At 39.9% G+C, this 22,174-nt stretch overlaps 1 protein-coding gene across 2 annotated transcripts in view; it reads left to right on the top strand.

Moving 5' to 3' along the window:
* XDH (xanthine dehydrogenase) overlaps positions 1-22,174 on the top strand; it is a 71,586-nt gene that overhangs the window by 14,978 nt on the left and 34,434 nt on the right. Inside the window, exons 1-8 of one of the 2 annotated variants that reach the window (XM_084284880.1) lie at positions 8,223-8,418; positions 14,000-14,057; positions 15,881-15,977; positions 17,174-17,282; positions 18,299-18,425; positions 19,268-19,329; positions 21,154-21,222; positions 21,952-22,020. In XM_084284880.1, the coding sequence (XP_084141006.1) occupies positions 8,365-8,418; positions 14,000-14,057; positions 15,881-15,977; positions 17,174-17,282; positions 18,299-18,425; positions 19,268-19,329; positions 21,154-21,222; positions 21,952-22,020 (645 nt within the window). In that variant the 5' untranslated portion in view covers positions 8,223-8,364. Of the gene's footprint in view, positions 1-8,222; positions 8,419-13,999; positions 14,058-15,880; positions 15,978-17,173; positions 17,283-18,298; positions 18,426-19,267; positions 19,330-21,153; positions 21,223-21,951; positions 22,021-22,174 lie in introns of those variants that run through there. The other variant, XM_084284881.1, reaches the window with a different exon arrangement.

The following is a 22,174-nucleotide window of genomic DNA, read 5'->3' as shown; positions in this document are numbered from 1 at the left end:
AATTATTTAGAGAGTTTTTTTTTTTTTCCTAAAGGAACAAAATCACCTTCCCATTTGTCCCCTGAAATAATTTTTCTCATGATCATGAATTTTTCATTGTTTAAATGTTTGTGTTGCCCTTGTCAAGCTCTTTCTTTTCCCTAGCTTTAGATGCCTAGCACTGTCCACAAGCCTGTTGTGGGCTGTCTTGAAATAGCAAGCACTAACAGAGTGAAGAGACCATCTCAACAATTTTAATGCTTAGTCACTAGATTGAGTGCCTTGGGCTGAAATGAGGGTGAGATCACATTATGCTCAATATAGTGTATATACTCGCTTTACATTACTATTTACATGAACAGTGGAATGTGTTTTTTTTCCATTTCCTTCATCTTTAATAATTTATGCTTACAAGAGGATTTGCTGCATTTCACCTTGTCTCAACCAAGGCTTTAGGTGGTAGAGCTGCCATCAGCGGGCAGTCAATGATATCTCATGGCTGGCAGTCTCTCTCTTGGTTGTAGGCTGGACAGAGCAGGGCAGGTGAGGAGACAGCCCTACTGGGTGCCTCGCTGACCATCCCTGCCTGCCCCTCACTGGGCACGGGGCCCAGGCACTGACTGCTGGGCCCTTGACCCTACCAGTACTGCTGCTGATCTCCCCAGCAAACTGAGTTCAGGACCCGCTCCCTTTCCTCACCCAATAGGGACGTGTTTTCTGTGAAGTTGCTGCTGCGTCAGGCGTTCACTGATTAGCAGACCCTGAACATGGAATCTTTTTTCCCCCGTTAGTTTATCCTGAGCAGCATGCCATCTTCCTGCATCGAAACGTCTTCTGACATCAGTGCGGTTAAGAGATCAAGGGCAATAATGTTTTTTCTCACAGGCAATGCTGACACAAACGTTGTTTATGCCGCATGTTGAAATTTAGGAACAGGTCTTATAAATTCAAAGGCAGCATTAATAATGGTACACTCCATGCCTCCAAACTGGAAAGGAATCAATTTTATATGTAATATATTTTTTAGTTGTTTTAGCATAATAGCATCACCATGAAATACTGGTAAGATATGTAAATATAAATTAAACAACTCAGTTTGTCTTAGCAGATTGCAACATTATCTGTATTAGTGAATACAGCTATTCAGCACTAGTCATTCAGTAATTCATTAACACATCACTGAATTGTTACAACAGAATAGTCTTTGAACATTCTGCTCTTGGTAAACTCTGCCTACTCACCAGATTATGTACTGTGGAATAAACTACTCTATAGCTGTTTCTTAGTCAAGAAAACAAAACATTTCCAGGAAAATTATTACTATTACATTGTCTTTTCATATTTATGTAATTTTCATGCCTTCCAGATCAGTGTGGGAAAACATTCAAACATTTATTTTATTTACTTTACTTACTTTTTATTTACTCACTTTTTATTGCTCTTATATTGCATCCTTTTTGCTGGGACATCAACACCAATAAGTGTAAACAAGCTATATACATGTTAAATTTCAGTCAACATTGCAGACAATTTGCATTCAGATTCTGATCTCAGTGAAACCAGGGGTGGTTTCCCACTAAGTGGAATTTTTCAGATATCATTCAGTGTTTATTTAACTTCTCTCCCACTGAGTCCGGTGAGAAAGCATTTGAAAATTTCACCCTTGGTGTCATCACTGTTTGTCCAGCTGTTTGGCCAGGTCATTTAACTTTTCTGTATCACAACAATTTCCTCCAGAAGATGAGAGAAAAGTCTAAATCTAGCCCTTTGTTACCCACATGAAAGTGGAGTGTGTAAAAAGACGGGTTTTCTACGAATCTGCCTTTGAAAATGATACTTTTATACACTTAAAATATTCTAAAAGCTAGGTATAGACTATATAAACAATTAACAAAACTGGAAATGTCCTTTTATACCAAATAATGGATGTATTCGTGGAAAAATGGAGATTACTCAATACATGACTCCACTCCATAGATCAAAATGGTGCTTTGAAGGTCAGTTTGTTTAGGGCTGCATCTCATAGGAAGAGACAAATAGGGTAAATGAATCCTGCCTTTAAAGGATAAAATGTAGCTTCCGAAGGGAGTCCAGTGAAAGCCTGTCTGCCATCAATTTCTGCTGTTTGTGAAATCATCGTCATCGTGTATGAGACTGGTTTCCATTCCTTGATCTTACGGGTGTTCTACTGGACGGGGGTTCTTCTCTCCATCTTTGTAGCTGCTTTGTCTTCCACAGGGTGGAAGTGGTGGAGCAGAGCCTGCTTTGACGTACTGCTCATCCTGCTTTTCTTAGCTATCCTCCTTATTTTGGGACAGTGGGACCTACTCCCCACTGCTGTGCCGCACCATCACTTATGAATATGCAAGGTTAGGGGAATTCTCCACTGCAAAAACACCGATTGCAGAAACACAACTTTGTTTCCCATGGGGAATAAAAGCCTTTTGTATCTATTAAATCAAAGTGAGTAATATTGGCTGTCTGACCACTTAAACTTTAGATGCTTTGGCCAGATCTGTAGGATCTTTGAGAAATGACTGCACAAAGGCCTCAGGTTTACTCAGCAGAAACCAGACAGATTTGTGATTGAACTTTCCTACGTTGTTAGTAACACAACTAGCAGCAAACACCTAGCAGTCCATTATCAGGGTGGATAATCCCAACCTCAGTAACCATTAGAACACCTTTCCCTTGTACTGGGGAAAGTCGCTTTGAGAAGTCTCTTACATATCTCTTTATAGTTTATCTTAGTTTTGTTGTCATTTCCTCAAGTATTTTCTGAGCTGTGTTTGGTTAGAAACCATCTTAACGTCTAAGTTAGCAAGGCTGTTAATCGTGTTTGCATCCAAAATACTTCAGCAGTGTTCTGCTGAAAGAAGAAATCTACACTAGCGATAGGTGTCTGCTTTAGTCATGCTGGATGTTTTATTGCAACAGCTCTGAAGATGCATTTGTTATTGGCAAATCACTCATAACCTTATTTTCCCTGCTTGAACTTTGTGAAATAGCCTTCTGCCATAAAAACTGTTAGATCTTCATCTTTTGTTTTTGGACATAAGATAATGGAGAATACCCAAAAAAAAAAAAAAAAAGAATAAAAAGATGGAAACAATATTAATTTTAAAAAGGAAAACCACTCCAAACCAAAAGAAAATTGGTTCGGATTTGTCATTAGAAGGTAAAATGGTAGTCACGGTAAGTGATCAGGAATATTTGATCGCTTTATAATATTTGCATGCTATTTCAGCATGAAAAAAAGAGGACGAACTGTAATAAAGGGAATAATTAATCTTTTTTTTTTAACTGGCTTCTAAACGAATTAATGAAAATTGGAGGTAGTTGATGTTCTTGGACTTGAAGCAACAACTTTCAGCTCTTGCAATTATATGCATAACATCATATTATCCAGTTTGTAGACTGTTCAAGTTTCATTTTGAAAGCAGTTAATATTTCTTTCATGGACGATTTCTTTTGGAAGGTAATTCTTCAATCTTAGTGCTGATTTTAGGGCCTTGGAAATTTTCATTTCAAATCATTCATGATTTAAGAGGAGTCAACACAGCCTGGGAGGTAAAAGCTGGCCACAGTGGCTAGTTTCAGACAACTAGCCTATTTCAGTAATCATCTATTTTGCAATATACCTGTGTCTGTCATCTTGTATTATACTGATAACAAAGCCCTTCTGAAATTTTCTTGGCAACTGTCTTCTCATATTTGACTGACAGCAAGTCATCTAGACTTGTCCGGTCTAGACAGGTCTAGTGTTGAAAACTGTCAGTCATCTTAAGGGTAGAAAGCATTTGGGAGCTAGAAAGCAGTCAGAGCGTAGGGCACTACACGGAGTCTGTGTCTCTGTTTAGCCAGGGTCTTTGAAGAGGCACACACCGACTTGTGCAGTTGGAGACTGCTTGTAAACTTTTGGCATACAAATCCTTCCTAGACAGGACAGTCAAATGTCAGGTTGATCCAGGCAGCCTTTTTTTTTGTTAGCAAAAGCTGTGAAAGGTTTCTTGTCTTTTGAACAAACTGTCCATCAAAATGGTGCATTCTCAAATGAGAAGGTAATTAGCAGCAATATACACGTGCCAGCCAGAAGACTTGTAGAGATAGCAAATAGTTTTATAGTATATTAGTATATTTGCTTAGGTTTTCAGAACAGGTATCTGAAATTTATCTCATTGTACCCTGGAAGCAAGAAAACTGATCGGTATTGTGTGAACTACTGATGAAGACGATGTTGATGAAGGCAAGGAATCAGGATTACAAAAACCTGCCTGAGGAGTTGCTTCTCAGGTTACCCATCTGAAACATCTTTTGACCGACACATTAGACCTGGGTTATGAAAGAAAAACTGCAAATGGATTGAAACAAAAGAGCTTGCTTTGCTAATTGTTCTGAAGACTGGTGACAACCGGTACATTTCCACAGGAGGCAGAATTAGCTAAGTTTGTTCTCCTCTTAGTGCTGTCAGAGGAAGTCAGACTAGGAAAATAACTATAATTAAACTCCACCCATCATCAAATGCAGGTGAAGAGGTCGTAGTTCATGAAATGCATACATGCTATTATAAAGTATCCATACAATTACAACCTGAACACAGGACAATTAGTGATTCACGAGTAATGAGCTAGTATCCTCTCAGAAACATCGGTGAAGTTCTCTAGTTTGATTTGTGACTATGATCTTTTTTTTCAGACCTGTATCTGTAACCAGAAAGGAATTTTAAAATGTCACTTCAAAACACATCAACATTGCCATTTTTTTTAACCTCTAGAAGTCCTCTTGAAAGAGTAACCAATACACTACTTTCATACTTGTATGGTAATTTTATGGATTTTTTTTTTTTTTTTTAAAGTCTACTGCCTGTATGAAGATCCTGGGAAGATTGCAGTTCTTTGAGATCCTTTGGGAGACTTGGCTAATGAAGTGCAAATGTCTCTATAGAGTCAGATCAAAAGTCCATTTCTTTTAAGAGCCTGTCTCTAACAGGGGCCAACAGATCTCATAAGAGAAGAAGAGACTTCCTTGGACAGCATTCTCTACCTTAACATTCACAGTCTGTAATTAATACATCATTTTTTGTTTTTTGTTTTTTTATTTTTTTTAATTATACAGAGAATACTCATGACAAAGCAACAAAATTAATCTTCATCAAGTAGAATATATGGTATGTAAAGCCCCTAAGTAATCTTACAGCTGACGCTAGATTTCAGCAGGTGGTTAGACTGCAGAGGTCCTGAGATCCCTGAGAACAAGATACCAGTGCACGCTGCCATGAGGGATATCTGTACCAGCTGAAGAGAGATTTCCAGATCTAAAGCTTTCCAGCTTTCGATACATTGGGCATTGCATTATAGACCTGGGAATTTCTTCTTTTCTTTACTATCTACTTTTCCAAACTGTTCCTCATAAAGGCCTCCACAAAATCATCTTGATTCTTGTTGCATCTTCTTCAGAGCTGAGCCTGTCTTCCATCCCGTTTCCCAAAAGAGTAATGTGTGAACAAAATAATAAACCTCATCACTTCTGGGTAATCCTCTTCCTCATTACCATGACATCTGTTTGTCATTGTGCTTTTATGTGTTTACTTAATTCTGGTGGTGAACTCCTTAGGTAGTAATGGTGTTTCTATAAATTTCAGTGTCTTTATTGAGCTATGCATACGATCATCTGCAGAAGAGATTATCATTAGGATTGCAACAGCCAGATCTGCAGGATTGCAGAATGAGTCAGAATGAGAAAAGCTAGCTGCTTTTTTTCTTGATGATGTAATAATATATCAGCTACTCTCTGAACTTTTTACTGAGTTAATGAGAGCGTGGGGAATTCTGAACCTCTGCAACATAAGAAGCTCTCAGGTATGAATGGGCAAAGGGGTGATTTCTAAAATGGGAAACCTGCTACGCTTTCACTGGCTGCCAGGTCAGAATACTTTGTCTTGTAAGCAGTCTTTGTTTTTGACAAAAGTTTTTATTTTTATCTAACTTAAGGGATATCCATGCTAATGGAAATTTTCTTATGACACAGAAGTTTGCTGAGGTGTGATTTTTTTTTTTTTTTTTAATTTCTGGTAATCCTCTGTTGCTTAGAGCAGAATTCTCCAAATGGGCTAAGAGACTTCAATAGGAGATGCCTATACATTCTAGAGTTATTTAGAGAACCTGGAAAATTCCTCTAAAAGGAGTATAGCATTAGCTAGAGAGAATGAATTGATTTGGTTTTCTGTGATCAGACCTCAGAGATGAGGTCTGAAGCTTTATATTCTCTGCATGTAGATGTCACTGTCACACGTGTTTGTGTTTACATTTCGCTTTGTATTACCTGTATAGTTGGTTGATGGGGTCAAAAATAAAACCTGACAATGGTAAATCCAGAGATTCTGTTAGTGGTTTAAGCAGCATGGGATAGTTTAGCTCTATTAGGCTCTCACCATGGCCAGGTGTGGGATTCCTTAAACAAGTGATGGCGTATGATTACAAGTGTTTCTAAGTCTACGAACAACATCTTGCATTATGGAAGATACAGATTACGAAACCACTTCCATTTGATTTTGATGTTAATGCTGTAATGTCTAGTTGCTCCAGGATTGCTGTAACGTGGTACCTGTGGTTATGAGTAATAATTGATATTTAAAATATTACAAAACTATTTAAAAGTATTAAGGCTGTGTAGACTAATTTTGAGATGGGCGCTTGTTATGTGAGGGTTGTTCTTGTAAATCTGCATACAGATAGAAAGCAGAAGAATTGAAGATTTCTTGAAGAGAAGTGTTATTTATCTAACACTACTCCGGAGTGGGAGATGCCAAACAGTAGGTGTCAGCACTGCTTCAGTTAGGCACAAGCTCCCTGCAAATGTAGAGTAAGGCAACCAGAGTTAAGCACAAGTTTGCTGTGTGCTAGACTTTCAGCAAAATGAGTAACTGTGAGAAGTGCTGAGACAGTGCCTGACACTCGTTATAAACGAGCTTTCTGGAGGAAGAGCTGGACAGTAGACCACATGAGTTGGAAGATAAAAGCTGGTATAAATAATCTGTTCTCACTCTGACATATTTCCAATATACTGAAGGAAAGACTTTCTGAAAATTGTAATTGAATTAGGTTTTGTTATCTAGTGAATTGACTAGAGAGGTTTCTCAGAGGGAGACTTAATTTCCAAGGAATATTAAGAAAAGTAGAAAATCAATAACAACTAATGAGACCTAGTATGCTGAAGAAGGAAAACAAAGACCCAGAACTCAGACTGCAGCAGATAGGATTAACTACTGTGCTGGGAAACTTCTGTTGCATTTTGGAATTGTGCAATTTTGTGGTGTGGTTTTAAACTGGAACTAAGTAATTAGAAATCTTATTCATGAAAATGATGTATGTCCTGTCTACGGGTCTGTGGACGATTCTGCAACAGTTTTGGGGGAGAAAAATCAGGAAGATTTAAGCAAGGAAAAAAATGTGGTTGTATAACCCATATGAAGCCAGAAGAAACCATAAAAAAAGGAAAAGGGAGGACACAAATTCTTCATTGGCTTTTCTGTCTCACTGGGGACATGCACCTGAATCCAGGATGTGATGATTAAACCACAAAAGGTAAGCACAAAGGCCTTTAGAGCCCAGTGAAAATATTATGATTTCAGCTCAGTGCTTCCTTTTAACGTGCTGAACCAGAGGTTCAGCTCTCTAGAATTGTTTTTAATCTGAACAAGTACATACCTGTGTGAATTACATCCTTGAAGGTGGGTAGCACTGTAGCTTTAAAAGTCTAAGGTAAAATGGTCAAAGAGCCTTTCAGGCACTCTACTAAGTTGATAAGGAAGTGCTCTTATGAGGAAGACCTCACCGTACTGAATGCCAGGTGGATGGCTATGCACGGAGAGAAGGAAAGAGAGGGTTTTTGTCGTCAATACTCAGCGGAGAGTTGGGACACCCTTCTCCTCCACCTCTGCAACCATTCTCTCCGGACAATGCCCCCCACCCAGACTTTGCGTTGCAAAATGCTGGGACTTCCTGGCAGCTGCTGCGGTGGCACCCTGAGTATCCCAAGCTTGGCAGCATAGCCCAAAGGGAATGCAGCTGGATCGTGAGTCAAGTTGATCTGTTGCTATATAAAAGGGGGCGGGTCACTTTGCTTGTTCCAATTCCTTTTCTGTTATTGCTGCTGCAGAAGCACCAACCAAAAGCAGCTGGCACGCCTCTTTGTTGGCCCTTATATAACGTGGGGCTTCACAGGTTACTTACGGAGAAGTAAAGTCAGACGGTCTTCAGACAGACTCATATTACTTGTCGTGTCGCTGGTGCTCACTTCCCTGTTAGGTGTAGGGTTGCTCTTAGGGGGGAGAGGGGTTTGTGGTGTCCGTGGCCCTATTTGAGTCAATTTTGGAAGGTGTGCAGGATGGCGCCAGACGAGACAGGGGATGAACTTGTTTTCTTTGTGAATGGTAAAAAGGTAAGGAAGATTCCAGCATTCTTAGCTTGCTCCTTGATGGCTTGCTGATTACTTATTTTTCTAGTCTTCTTTTCTTCCTCTGAAGTTCTCTAATACCAGCAAAATTGCTATGATCACTTCTGAATATTAAACTGTCAAGGCTACTTACACTTACTGCTTTGCTTATTGGCTTTTTCCCTTCCTTATCTTTAGTTTTTAAATTATTCAGAGAGCAATATAATGTTCCTTTTACAGTTGAGATTTGTTGGCAATAATTTGCTGCAGTTCTGGGGCAACTACTTTTACTAGAAATATTTTCAGTAATTACAATAGATCTGGAAAATGCAACTCACATATAAGCATCTCTATAATTCATATGTTCAGTAAGTAAGTTGGCATTTGCCTTTAAGAAGTGACCTTAGGAAAATATTTATCCCATTTCCATTTTAGAAGCTAGAAATCTTTACACTCTAAAACCCATTACCTGATCCTGTTTTGCATATATCGAAAACTCAAGTATCACCCAGGTCAGCTGCAGACAATTCCCCCAGGAGTCGTCGTGCCTGACAGGAGGGTGGGAGGTGGTGCCTGCACACACTGCACACCTTTCAGCTTTTTCTCTCCAAATCTCATTTCTCTGCAACTTGTAACAAGTCAAGACTACCTCTTTTGAAGTATGAATACAAGTTCTGAGTTTAGCCCAGTGTTAATCTTGCCCTGCCTCTTTCCTTATACCTGGGTGGAGAAACACGCAGAGCAGCTGGTAGCAGAGAAACCTGGGGAGGGGAGAAGGTTGCATATCTGCAGTATAGTTTGAGGCCAAGTTCGTGGACGTTCCTTGTGCCTTCTTCAGGGGTAAATAAGATGCAGAACTAATTTTGGGCTAGAGAATTAGCCTTTTTAATCCCTTGAGGGATCACACGCTATTTTTATTTAGTTAAAAAGCTCTGTGCGCTGCCCTGAAGACTGGGACAGGATTCCAATCAATTTTGCTTTTGTTGATCTTGCCTTCTAATTTAATCATGTGTAAATGTGGATTAGATTGTTGCTACGATCAGGGTGTTTTAGTTCTGAATTTGGATCCCAAGCTAGACTGGAATTTGAACTTTCCAAGGTTTTGTTAAAAAAACAAAACAAAACACAACTTGGAAGCACTGGAAAAAACCTGGGACATTTGATGTCAAAGCCTTGTTTTGTCTAATTATCAATTGCTAGCTGAATAATGAAGTTTGCATAGTATAGATTAAAAATTAATCCAAGGTCTCTTTAATGTAATACTGATGTAGAAGTCAGCCCTGGTTCTGAGCTTTTATAAAGAAAAAGACAACTCCTGAAGCTTTGGTTGCACATTTCAGTAATGGTTCATGTCAGTGTTAACTGACTCTTCAGCTGCTAATTGTTGCCAAAAGGATGTTAAAAAGTTGAAGCTTTGTTTTAATTATGACCAGCTAATTGTGTCTTGTAAATGAGATCATGAAACAGTTGCATAGGGTGATGTATGAATTTTCTGCTATGACAGGTGATAGATTTACCATTAATTTGTCTCCTTCTCTTTCCGTGAAGGTTTTAGTCACTTCAGATCCCTCCCTGTGAGCCCAAATTTTCAGAGTGAATTAAGAGCTTTTTTCAGTCTTACAACAGGGGATTGCCACAATCATCTATGGCAATCCAGGCCCTATCAAAGGCTATACTGTCATGTTTGGTGGTGGTTTTTGTATTTTAAGTATACTCAGATGGAAGAGAACTGTTCTTCTGGTGCTAGATGAGCTTTAGTTCATAACCAATACGCTGCTCATGGCAGCTATGGGAATGTTTGCTAACTCTTCATATCCAGAGATAGCTGGTGCTTCAGCATCAGTGATTGCTTAAGTATTACAGGAGCATTGCTCTGTGTCTATCAGTAGAAAAGTCTGTCTTCCTGGAAAAGACTCTTGGCTAACTCCTGGAAAATGTGTTGCAATCAGTAAAGCAGAAGAGAGACGTAGCTGCACCAAGCTGGTTTTGTGGAACGCTTACAGATGTGGGGTGAGGCAGAGAAGGGGAGAAAGAGCAGGTGTGGGTCCTGAAGGCTGACAGCTGAAAACAAACCTTTCCTTTCTATCTGCTCTGGCTATGTCCTGAAGTTAAAGAACATGTTGTGAATGTCGTCTTCCTTGGTGCTTTGTAGCAGTTTTCATGGAACCACAGGTCCCTGTTTACAAAACCGCGTTGGAGCTGGCCTTGTGAAGAGTGAAAAGGTTTTATCACGTTACCTTGGCAGTCCTTGGTTGGAAAAAAAAAAAAAAAAAAAAGATTAAAAAAAAAAGGCAGGAAACCATAAGCCATTAATACTACCGGCAGTACCAGCTCGTTCCACATGTCGAGACTCTCTCAGCATCATTCCCTGCTTGCTCATGGGACCGCAGTTCCACCTGATCAGAGAGGAGGAGGAGGCCCAGAGCCTCCAGTGACTTTATTTTTTGGTTCCTTTTTTGGTTGTGCTGCCAAAATCATTTGAGCTATGCCCCCAGCAGATGAACGTCCAAGAGAGATAACAGATGATTGGACTCATTTGGCAATCCAGTCTGTGGCAACAAACATGGAGTTTGCTGGCACAGTTCTGCCTGTGAGAGATTGTGATGAAAGGAGGTGATCAGGAGCTCCTAGGCAATGCTGTTGAAACACCAGGTAGCAAATCAGGGTATGGATCCACCTGTCTGGAGTCCTGACCAAGTATTCCAGTCAATTTGCTGGAGAGACTGTGAAAGCATGACCAGGAAAGGTTACTGCTACGTGTATTCGTGGCAGCTCTGCATTGCTAATGGGTTGCTGATATTCGTATGCATTTATACTATTTGCCATAGTACAAAACTGCACAGTAAGAGGAGGTTGATAAGACAGGGACTTTCCTGGTAGCCAATACTACTCTTCTGCATTATCCCGGTCTGTCATGTTGTCAGGAAAAAGTCTCAGAAGAGCTGAATACCTCATAGTCTGGGTTGTTTATTTTAAGCACCTCTTCGCTGGGAGTGAAAGTTGACACACAACTATCACAAAGTTATCTTGGTTATATTGCCTGTCTGCAATATGATGGAAAACAGCACATACAGTTTACAGGAAATAATGGCAATTCTGGTTTCATCAACTGGAAGGTGTGTCACACATGTAGCATGTAATTTTAGTTCAAACATGCTCAATATTTGTATTTCTATCCTGAATATTAAGGGGGGTGGGGGGAATGTCTGTGTTGGAAACCACATTAAATGTCTTCCAAAGCCTGTGGAATTTTGATTTCAGATGGAAGTGTACAAAATACAGGTATTTCTCTCAATCCATTCTCTGCCCAGCCTGTATTTGTGCTTGGGATTGCCCCAGCCCAGATGCAGCACCTTGCAGCTGGCCTCGTTGAACCTCATGAGGTTTGCACAGGCCCACCTCTCCAGTCCGTCAAGGTCCCTCTGGATGGCATCCCTTCCCTCCTGTGTGTCGAATGAATGTCCTCCAAGCTCATAACCCTTACCTCTGACCCCAGGTCTCTGTCAGCATTGTGGATACACAGCTACAGTGGAGTTGTCTGAAGTTAGTGCAGTAGGAAACTAGGCTGTGAGTGTGAGCTATGAGTGTGGGGTGTTCATGACGTTGTCCTGCACAGTAGGAGCCACTTGCTGATAAGGTTGATCCAAGGTTTGGCTATGATGGGACTCAGCGCATGCTTGAGTACTTCACTAAAAGCCCATGGAGCTGAGTGGCTGCATGCTTTGCTGAACAAAGACTTAGGCTTGTGTTTTACTGTGTGTTAAAACAAAAAAAAACTCTGTAAAAGGAACAATTTGCCAAAACTTCAGTTGCTCAGTTGGAGTACGTAGTGGAATGTTCTTTGAAAACTTTCAAGAAGAATTCTTGAGAGGGTTTCTTTGATCTAAGGATAGCATTGACGTGAATATTCTTTAAATATTCATCTGGAAAACTGTTCTGAAGGTTTTTCTCTATGCCTGGCTATCTTGGGAACTGGTTTGAAAGGGTTTGCAATGGCCATTGCTGCAGACCTCGGGAAGGAACTCAACTCACAGTGAGGGTACAGATTTTTGGGGAAGGCTTTTAGCATGGGAAATGTCTGTGAAAGGCCAGCAGTTCATGGGAGCCTAGGAGTCAGTCACAGGTATTTCTGTTGGAATTACCTGCTCGTGTCTGTCTATTTACTGAACAGCAGCAGGGGGATTTATGTGCTTGCTCCAAACTGAATGGTCATGAGAAGACCAATACATGCTCTTACTAGCTGGTATGTATACAGGAGGCAAAGGTATGAGACCATACTGCTTTGACTAGCAGCAACACAAGTGCTGCATGATTTACTGGAAGGCATCCCCGAGACAGAAGGAAGAATTGTTTCCTTGTGGATTATCCCCAGTGCAGAAATTAAATGTACAGAAACAAAACAGCCCCCCCGTATTGTGCCTTGTAGCAGCAACTGTATTAGATGGCTATAAAAATGCAGACTCAAGTAGAAAATATGAACCTTGTCTCTTGGGACTAGTCCTGTCACGTGTCAGGGACAAAAAATGAAGAAGTGCAGAGGGCTTGAAGCAAGAAAAAAGGCTTACACAAATGCCTTCTCTTTCGTTTTGCCATTCGAAACTGGGAGCAATTAATTTATAGAAACAACATGTGCCAGGGTGGGATTTGGGTTAAAAGCAGTAAGAGGACTTGCAGTGTGTGAGAGCTGAGAACACGTGCTCCTGTTCTGGCACTCGGTGAATTTGGAAATGATTCTTACCTTCTGTTAATAACAGTGGCGCAGGAAGCCAGGCTCTGCAACTCGTGGGCAAGAGCAGACCTTCGGTTTCTGGCCATGGAGCAAAGGTCAAAGTAAAATCTCATTTTATATCTGATAGTTAACTGCTGGTAGTGCTGTTCACGAATGGATGAAGCCGACTCAAAACCTGCAAAGGAGATTTGTTCTTGGTTAGGATTTCATATTACTTCCTTTTGGATGTCAACTAATGTAACACGAGTACATTTAACACTGTCAGGGATGAAAAAGAAACTAAAGGCATTTGATACTTGCTGTCTGACCTTTGGTACCTATAATAGGGTTTCTACTCTGCTTTTTACTTTCTTTTCCCGTACAGTCTGTTACCAGTTGTGCTTCTGTCTGTTTTCTGCATATATTCTCATTTTCTCCATCTCTTCTAATAGTAATAAGTGGAAGGATCAGAGGTCAGCTAAGCCTGATCAATAAGGCTGATATGCAGTTTGTGGAGATACCAAGAATTCAAAACTCAGGTCCAAAACACTGCTCTTTCTTTCTCTGATCACAAATAATTCTGCTTGCTATTTTTGGTGAAGGGTTTATTAGGGGTTGCCTTAGTGGGCCATGGCTGAAACACTCAGACCTACATGATATGTTTACTTTTTTCCCCTGTCTCAATAAATTCGAGGCATCATTGTGTCTGGACACATGTAACCAACATTGCTGAACCAAAGAAAGGGGAGTTTATCTGTGATTCTACTCCCTGCTTTGGAAAAGAAGTTGAAGAAACACTAAGCTTTCTCCTTGCAAGTAATGTATCCAGCTGTGTTGTAAAGTCTTCCCTGTGTAAAAAGTCTCTTTCCCTTCTTGCAGGTGGTGGAAAAAGATGTGAACCCAGAAACAACTCTGCTAACCTATCTAAGAAGAAAATGTATCCAATGTCAGAAGAAACTGCAGAAGGCGTTGAAAGCCTATAACATTTCATAACTGTTTGTTGTTTAACTGTGCACAGACCGTAGGAGGGAGTGTTCTGCATAGCCTGGTACTATTTCATTCTAGAAAAGATTGTAGAAGGTATTCCAAGATCGAAGAACAGAAAAATACTTTATATAATACTTTAAATAAACCTTAAATAATTTGTTAATACTTTAAAGGGCAATCTCTCAGAATTGCTAGCAATTGGAAGATAGAAATGACTACAACATTGGAGGAAATTTTTCTGTGTTTCACAAAAACTGTAAAGAATTTTCTGGCCAAAACATTACAGCCACGTGAGTTGGTTGCAGCATCATCCAGTAATTTGGATATTGCTGGATCTATTATATCCAATAATTTGATTATCCCATGGAATGTGTATCGTAGGGAAGGCTGAGGTGATCCAGAGGTCTGCACTTGGAGTTAAAAGTTTCAACCACATGCTACAGGCATGTTTACGTGAAGAGATGCAATCAATCATGTTTCACTCCTCTGAGATGCTGCTCACACATGACTCAGATTTGCTTCAGGAGCTGGGTAGCTATTACTACGATGACGAGGCTGGCTACACTAGATCTAGTTCTGTCGGTAGAGTCATTCCATATTTTCTGAGTTTTTGTTTGCCCAACTGGGAGTGGACGTGCTCTAGACTGCTCATGTCTGTGTTGGTGTATTCTTTAAAAAGAAGCATGCATTCTTACTCCAGCTTTGCTGCTATGCTCTAGTTTTCTAGGATATAACTCATGCTCTGTAGTTTCCAGCAGAACTATCAGCAGCCCTGTTTTATCTGTTTCTTGGATAGATAAATAGGGAAAAACAAGCCACCTGTCTCCTGTACCTGTGTGTCTTTTTCACTGCTAGACCTTTTGTGCCTAAGCTTGTTAATATTGGATGTAAATAGCTTCAAAGGAAATAATCAGGACTCTGTTTAAATGTTCTGATCTTGTGCATGAGCATTCTGATGAACTTATTTTGTAGATGTCTTGCTAGTGACAGAGAAGTACTTTGAAAAACATGTTTTATTGAGGCAGATAAGCACTATTACCACAAAACTTTGGGTCGCACAAGAAAACTATATTTCTGCTGAAGTAGGCATGTAGATTCATGAACATAATAGCTCTGGCTCCCAGTTTCTCTCTCCTGCAGTCTTATGGAAACCGGGCTGCTGCTTGTGTTCTTAGAGGCCATTGCTTGAGAAGCCACTGTAAATGGGACCAAGAGACATGCTGCAGTGGCCAGGCCATGACTCTTGAGATGCAGGTAGTTTGAGAGCAGTTCAGGAGTAGTGCCCTTGTCAGTTGTAAACTCTGGCCTACAGCACTGTGTGATTGCCCTGCTTGGGTTCCTTCCATGTGGCAGGAATCACCAGGTATAGGAAGAAGTCAGCCCCCACTGGTAAGGGGTGCTGAAGATGTCACCGTGTGTCTCAGGAATGTGGCTACGTGCCCGAGCAACTCCTGCTCAGCTAAGGGCTTTGTCTCCCATGTCATTGCCTTTTCTGAGTCAAATGGAAAGTGAGAGGTGTTAAAGTTCAGAAATCATTGTTTATTCTGAGTTTATTTGATCACGGGCTGCTTCCTTATCAGGGCTTTACAATGTTGATCTCAAAGCTCGTGTTGCCAGCATTTTGAGTCTTCTTATGTCAAGTTAACTTATTAAGCAGGAAAAATATGAGTGCTTTGTTTCCAGCAAGAAATTGTTGCTGAGACTTGATTGACAACTGTGTGAGCAGGCTTCTGCCAACACTCTTCTTGTTTTCCTTGATTCCTGTATTCTCAGTGGGCCTATGTGGAACCAAACTAGGCTGTGGAGAAGGCGGATGTGGTGCTTGCACTGTTATGATATCCAAGTATGATCCGTTTCAGAAGAAAATCATGTATCCTTTGCAATCTGGACTCCGACAGAGTGTGAAATGAAATGGGGATAGTTCCAGGCTCTTGACATATCACTGTTTTAAAAGGTGTTATGTAATGTATGCTTCTGCCAAAACATCATTTTTCATTTTCAGAATATAGACTCAGAAGGCTGAGACCAGAAGGTATTTTTTTCCAACAGCATTGTACAGTGCTGATGAAGAGCATTTCTTCTTGCCCTGAATTATCTAAACTTACTCCAGTGCAGTCTATCTGCCTTTTCCCAACTCAGAAAATGTTTATGTTCCGTTCTTGCAATGCAGTATAGCTTTTTTGCTATGCTGACCCAAATAATGACAAAATCTTTACTGTGACTGTATTACTACAATAATCTGTTTTCTCTATGTATTCATTATTGTGTGGCAGCCTTCAGAATGTCTATTTCCTGAGAAATAAATTTTCTCCTCTGTTTAAATCATGTAAGAGTGAAGCAGTGAAATCAAACCAAAAAGAGAATGTAGACAGGATGGAGCAGAGGTACGGGTTTGTTTTAGTTTATTTAGTTTACTTAGTTTATTTTTCCTGCGGGGAATAGAAGGCCCTGAAATGTTGGATATACTTGTAATAATGCTGCTTGGAGATACTTTAACTTGGGATTATCTAACTTAATGGATACAAGTAATATGACCTTTGATAGGAGCTTTGATCTTTAGGGTCATTATTTCTGTCTTGACAGAAAAGAAATACAGCAGCTAGCTCCTGTAAGAATTTTGCTGGTAGACTGGAGTTTTTCCTAATGTGTCATCTAGAAATGTTTTTTTTTTTTTTAAATTATTATTTTTATGTAAAAGATTAAGTGATCTGTGCTTTATGTATGTTTTTGTGCAAGTGAGTGTATGCCAGGTGTATAACATCTTGGTATTTGTAGTCTGTCCTCATAAATTACTTACATTAGTTCTGTAGCTTAACATGAGATGATGATGTTTAAATTTCTAGGTCAAATCCTGTGGTACATACTCAGTTTAAATTTTAGATGAAGTTGATAAGAACTTTGGTCGAGTAGGTACCGTAGGATTTTGCTTCTAATACATTCAGTACATCTATTTAAGTTCTCCAGTCTAGTGCCACAGTTTCTGATTACTCTTCAGCCCTCCTGGTTGCCCTTTTCCTTTGCTGAGCAGCACCGTTGAATGAAAATGACCTTAATTTATCATTTTAGCCACCATACTGCCAATGCTTGCCTCTTCCCCATCTGTGCCCTGCATCATGTAGCTGTAACTACTGTTGAAGGCATAGGAAACACAAAATCCAGATTGCATCCAGTCCAGGTAAGCTATTAATGTTGATTTTAATTGTTAACCTTAGAACCCTGTATACTCACTTTCTTTTTATTCTACTCAGTCATGTTGCAGTGTATTGGGACCTTTATCATAATGTTAAAGCAAAGAGACTGTCCTCATGATTAGTCTTTACTTGCAGGAACAGCTAAGGGACGGAATCAAACTCCCTTGTCAGTTCTAGAGCTGTTACGCCCTAGCAAGTTAACTGTTGCTATCCTGGCCAAATTGCTAATGCTTTTGTTCTGGGGCCTTACTTAGTTCACATCTTTTATCAGAAACTGGGACAACTGATGTTGTGCTGAAAGCCTATGTAATGACTGTGAGCCAGGAAATCTGCATTAGGTTTTGGCCCTGCTGCAGTTTTCCATGAATGACCTTGGTTTCTCCTCCTGCACAGTTAGGAACCTGCAGTCGTAAGAAGGAATGAAAGGAACATGAAGTCTTGCTCTTCCAGCAAGGTGTTCTAATGCACTTCTTACGGAAGCACACTTCAGCATTAACAGAGATATTGCTCCTTTAAGGGAAACTATGATTCACCTCAGTTTGTACAGTGGGTAGGACTTGTACCAGTACTGTCTGAGAAAGCAAACAACAAAGAGAAAATGTCAGACATGCATAAACGAATGAGAGAGAGTCAAAACCTTCCGTTTTCATACCTCCCCTGAAGGCTCTTAACAACTGAGCTTTGAAATAGAGTTAGTTTTCTATCATGGCAAAGCTGAAAAACTCCCAGTCTCGTTGGAGGCTTACAGTTATTTTCAATTACTCTGGGAATTTGAAGCCTAGATGCAAGCTTTTCAGTGTGCTCTCCTCTTTGAAGTCTGCTTCACAGACTAAATGAACATCTAGTTGAAGAACACCTTAGCTCTTCCTGTAAGATTTCTGCAACATCTCTGTTTAATTAAAAAAAAAAAAAAAAAAAAAAAAAAAAAAAAAAAAAAAAGAAGTACAACTATGAACTCATTTTGATATTACAAGCTGATAGCTGCTGTTACTTTTCCCAGGAGAGAATAGCAAAAAGTCATGGGTCCCAGTGTGGCTTTTGCACTCCAGGCATTGTCATGTCCATGTACACATTGCTTCGGAACAAACCTGAACCCAACATGGAAGACATAGAAGATGCTTTCCAAGGTAAAAGCCCATGGTCATGCAGAGGTGCAACCAGTACTGCTTTTATAACAGCTGTTTCACCAAACGGGTTGGAGGTGCACCTTCATTTAATGTATTTCATGAAAGATAGACAATTGTTATGAGGTTAAGGAATAACCTCATATTCCCCTAGAAGACCGATCAGGTGCTATGAAGTAAACAAAAATGTCCTATGGAAAGTCCCACAGAAGCTCATTTTGTGTCCTTAAGCAGTGGCAAGTGGTCTCAGGACTTCACTGAGCTTAGTGCAACAAGTATGTGATCAGTGCCTTAGAGGTTTATAAGAGCCCTCCACATCTTGTGGAGGTAAATTCATCACTAGGACAAGAGCTTGCAAAGTGACAGAGAGCATTTGGGCCAGCCAGCCTCAGAAAAAGGACCGTGACAGCAATATACATGATGGAGTAGGGCAGAATCTGACTGTCAAAATTACCTCAGAGGATCCTGTTAATACTGAAATTAGAGAGCTATTACCAGGTTTCTGACAGTAGCCTAAAAGGAAATCAGATGCAAAAGAATCAATCTGTTTGCAGTTCAGGAGACTGGGTGGTTGGTATGCTGATTAGACTTGCACAATTGAGGTAAATGAATACTGAATAGGGCAGAATGTTTTTTCATTAAATTAATTTCAATTTAAAATTTCAGTGACAATGGGTGGTAAGATTGCTGCAAAAATTATTTATGAAATATTCCTCCTCCTGGCTTTTTCATTAGCTTTATCTATATTTGAGAAGCTATGGTGAGAAACAACAGAACGTTCTACAAGAGGATAAACATTCAGCTTAATAACACTAAGGACTTTTCCTTTTGCTCTGGCTATGCAGGAAACTTGTGTCGGTGTACAGGATACAGACCCATTCTGGAGGGATACAGGACATTTGCTAAAGTAAGTGGCTTCAGATAGCGTTCAAAATATTCTGGAATTTTGGCTGTCTTTCTCTTTGTTAGTAAAATACAGCATGACCTGAAAAGGGGAGGAAAATATACGTGCTGTACCCCAGCTCCAACTTTGGACACACTATGTGGTTTGTACATTGAAAAAGTAGGAATGATTCACTCACTACAGTTTCTCAAAGTTCAGTGCTTTAGTAAGATCCACCTGATGGTCCCTTTTTGGATCGCAAGTAATCAGATGCTGTAATTCTTTTCTGTAAGTCTGAAAACCTCATAATTGCTGAATAGTTGCTGGTGATCCCGGATGTGGAGAAGGTATAAAAGGGTGGTGCATGAATAGGAACAGACTGAGGGGAAATTTGATCAGACAGTTGCTTTCTTGAAAGATCACCAGCAGAGGTGAAGTAACTCTGGAAAGAAGTTGAAGTCACAACTATATAGCTCTTGCCCTAAATTATTCTACTGTATAGGTGACAAGTGAAGCTTTGCCAAAAGTTTTCTCTAGTCCCTTTGTTCCTAAAAGACTTCTGGAGGCTGTGAAGAAAATTATTCACTAGGTACTTCTGTGATCACTAGTTACTCATGGGGCTACATGGGTATTATATATCAAAAGTAAAACAGAAATTAGAGTACTGCCCATTAATTTCAGCTCATTATCCAGAATTAAGCTCAACATAAGAGAATACAAGCAGGAGTGACATACGTTACAAATGGTTGATAAACCCAGTTGATATAGTCTACTTGGATTCCCAAAAGTCTTTTAACAGTGTCTTATCAAAGCCTTTTAAAGAGCATAAGCAGCCATGGGGTAAGAGGCAAGATCTCTGTATCCATGAAAAAAAAGGCAGGAAATGGCAGGTAGGGGAAAGTGGTGTGTTTTTGAATGGCGGAAGGTCACTGATGGAGTTTGGCTGTTGTAAAATCCCAGCCTGTTGCGTAAGCAAAGCTGTTTGAGATATTTCTGAATGTGCTGGGAAAAAAAGTGCAGTGGTGTAAGGAAACAAGTTCACTGATGATATCAAGTGGGTTTGGATAGAGAAGACAGGAAGGGATGTTGAGGAATTTCAGCAAGACTTTATGAACCTAGAGTGGTGAAGAGAATGGGATACAAAATTCAGGGCAAAGTGATCCACAGAGGAAAATGTAGGGCTCATTTCATGTATAAAATGGTAGGCTGTGAGCAGCAGACTGTTACCATGCAGAAAGATGATCTTGGAGGTGTAGTAGATTATTCCGTGGAAGCACGAGTACTCACTGGCAGTCCAAAATAAATAAATAAATAATTATATACAGCAAACAAAAGAGAAAACACTGTTACACCACTGCATCATAGCTCTCCTACACTAGAGTGCTCTGTGCAGTTCTGATCCTCTCATCTCTAACAAGGTATAGCAGCAATGGAAAAGATTCAGAGAAGTGGAATGAGGATCACAGCTACAGTAACCTGGCTTCCATACTAACACTGAGTAGACTGGGACTCCAGGCTTGAAGAGAGCAGAGTATTGGGTGTTGTATATACTCACCCCTTTTACTCTGCTCTCTGCACATGCCTTCACAGCTGCAGCTGGACCAGAGTTGCTGACTCAATTGTTAGGGTCTATCTGCAAGAACAAGAGGTCAGTACACTAGAAATGCCCTTGCCATCACACTGCCTTCCACAAGCAAGGGGAAACAACTACTTGCTTGGGACATCCCATCTCCCATTTCTGGTTTGGAAGTAGAAAATATGAGATTAATTTATCTCAGAAGGGAATAAAATCTGCTTAATTTCCTTAGAATCTGTGCATTTTTCTCAGAACTGCTTTTGTCCCCACAGAACTCGAGTTGCTGTGGCAGAGCAACCCATGGCACAGGATGCTGTCGTAGTAAGACGGAAAACAGCATGGTAAGCTGAATTAAAGAAGCCATAAACTCAATTTTTAATATTAGTAGACTTTTTATGTAATAGCCATTCTTCTAGCCCTGCTGTAGTACAGGTATTCAGAGATGTCTGAACTATTTTGCATGTCTGTCTTGGAAAAATACTGCTGTACTCCTGAGTGGCATGACTGGCCATCATGACATAGCTTTTAAAAGAGTGAGCCATGTTCTGGATCTGTGAGGTGAAACACCATGGTGACAACTGTAAGAAATGTGTAAGAAAACACTTCCAAAAAAACAGTTAACTCTCTGGTATGATCTTTCCCAAACTTCATAGTCTAATGATGAATGATTTAATGACCATTCCAATAAATTGTTCCATTGGATCTTCTTAGCATATCTGGAGTAAAAGGGCTAATTTTATGTACTAGTTGAGGTACAAATGTTGAAGGGATCAAAAGAAGGAATCCTGACATAAGGTAGTAGGAATGTAAAATGAATTTTTAGGAAGGAGAGAATATAAAGAAATTATTTATTGGAAAACTCCAAGGAATTCTTATGGATTATGGTTGTGTGGAATACTTTAGCAATTAAGATTACTTTGAGTTCTTGCATCAAAAAGGTTTATTAATGAAAAAATATTACTGAAAATTTCTGTTACCCAGGGATTGATAAAAGGAAGGAATGTAACTGTAAAAGCTGGAATTTTCTGACTTTGTGCAGAATAGCTGAGGTATACTTGTTTCTTCTTCAGAATGGGAGTTGTTGTGGAGGAAAAGCCAATGGTCCAGGCTGCTGCATGAATGAAAAAGAGGACAATGTGGTAAGGTGTTCCTTAAAGTACTTTTTGCCTCTTTCTCATGTTTTGGAACCTAACTCTGCTTTGCTCTGTGTCAAAGTCTACTGGTTGTAATTTGACTTATTTAGCTTTTATGCTGGTATTAACTCAGAAAAAGTTCCTTTGTCATCTAACATGC

Source organism: Netta rufina, assembly GCF_964035555.1.
Source record: "Netta rufina genome assembly, chromosome: 3".
NCBI classification, from domain to species: Eukaryota; Metazoa; Chordata; class Aves; order Anseriformes; family Anatidae; genus Netta; species Netta rufina.
The sequence above is the reverse complement of the archived record's forward strand: the minus strand, read 5'-3'. Positions and strand labels throughout refer to the sequence as shown.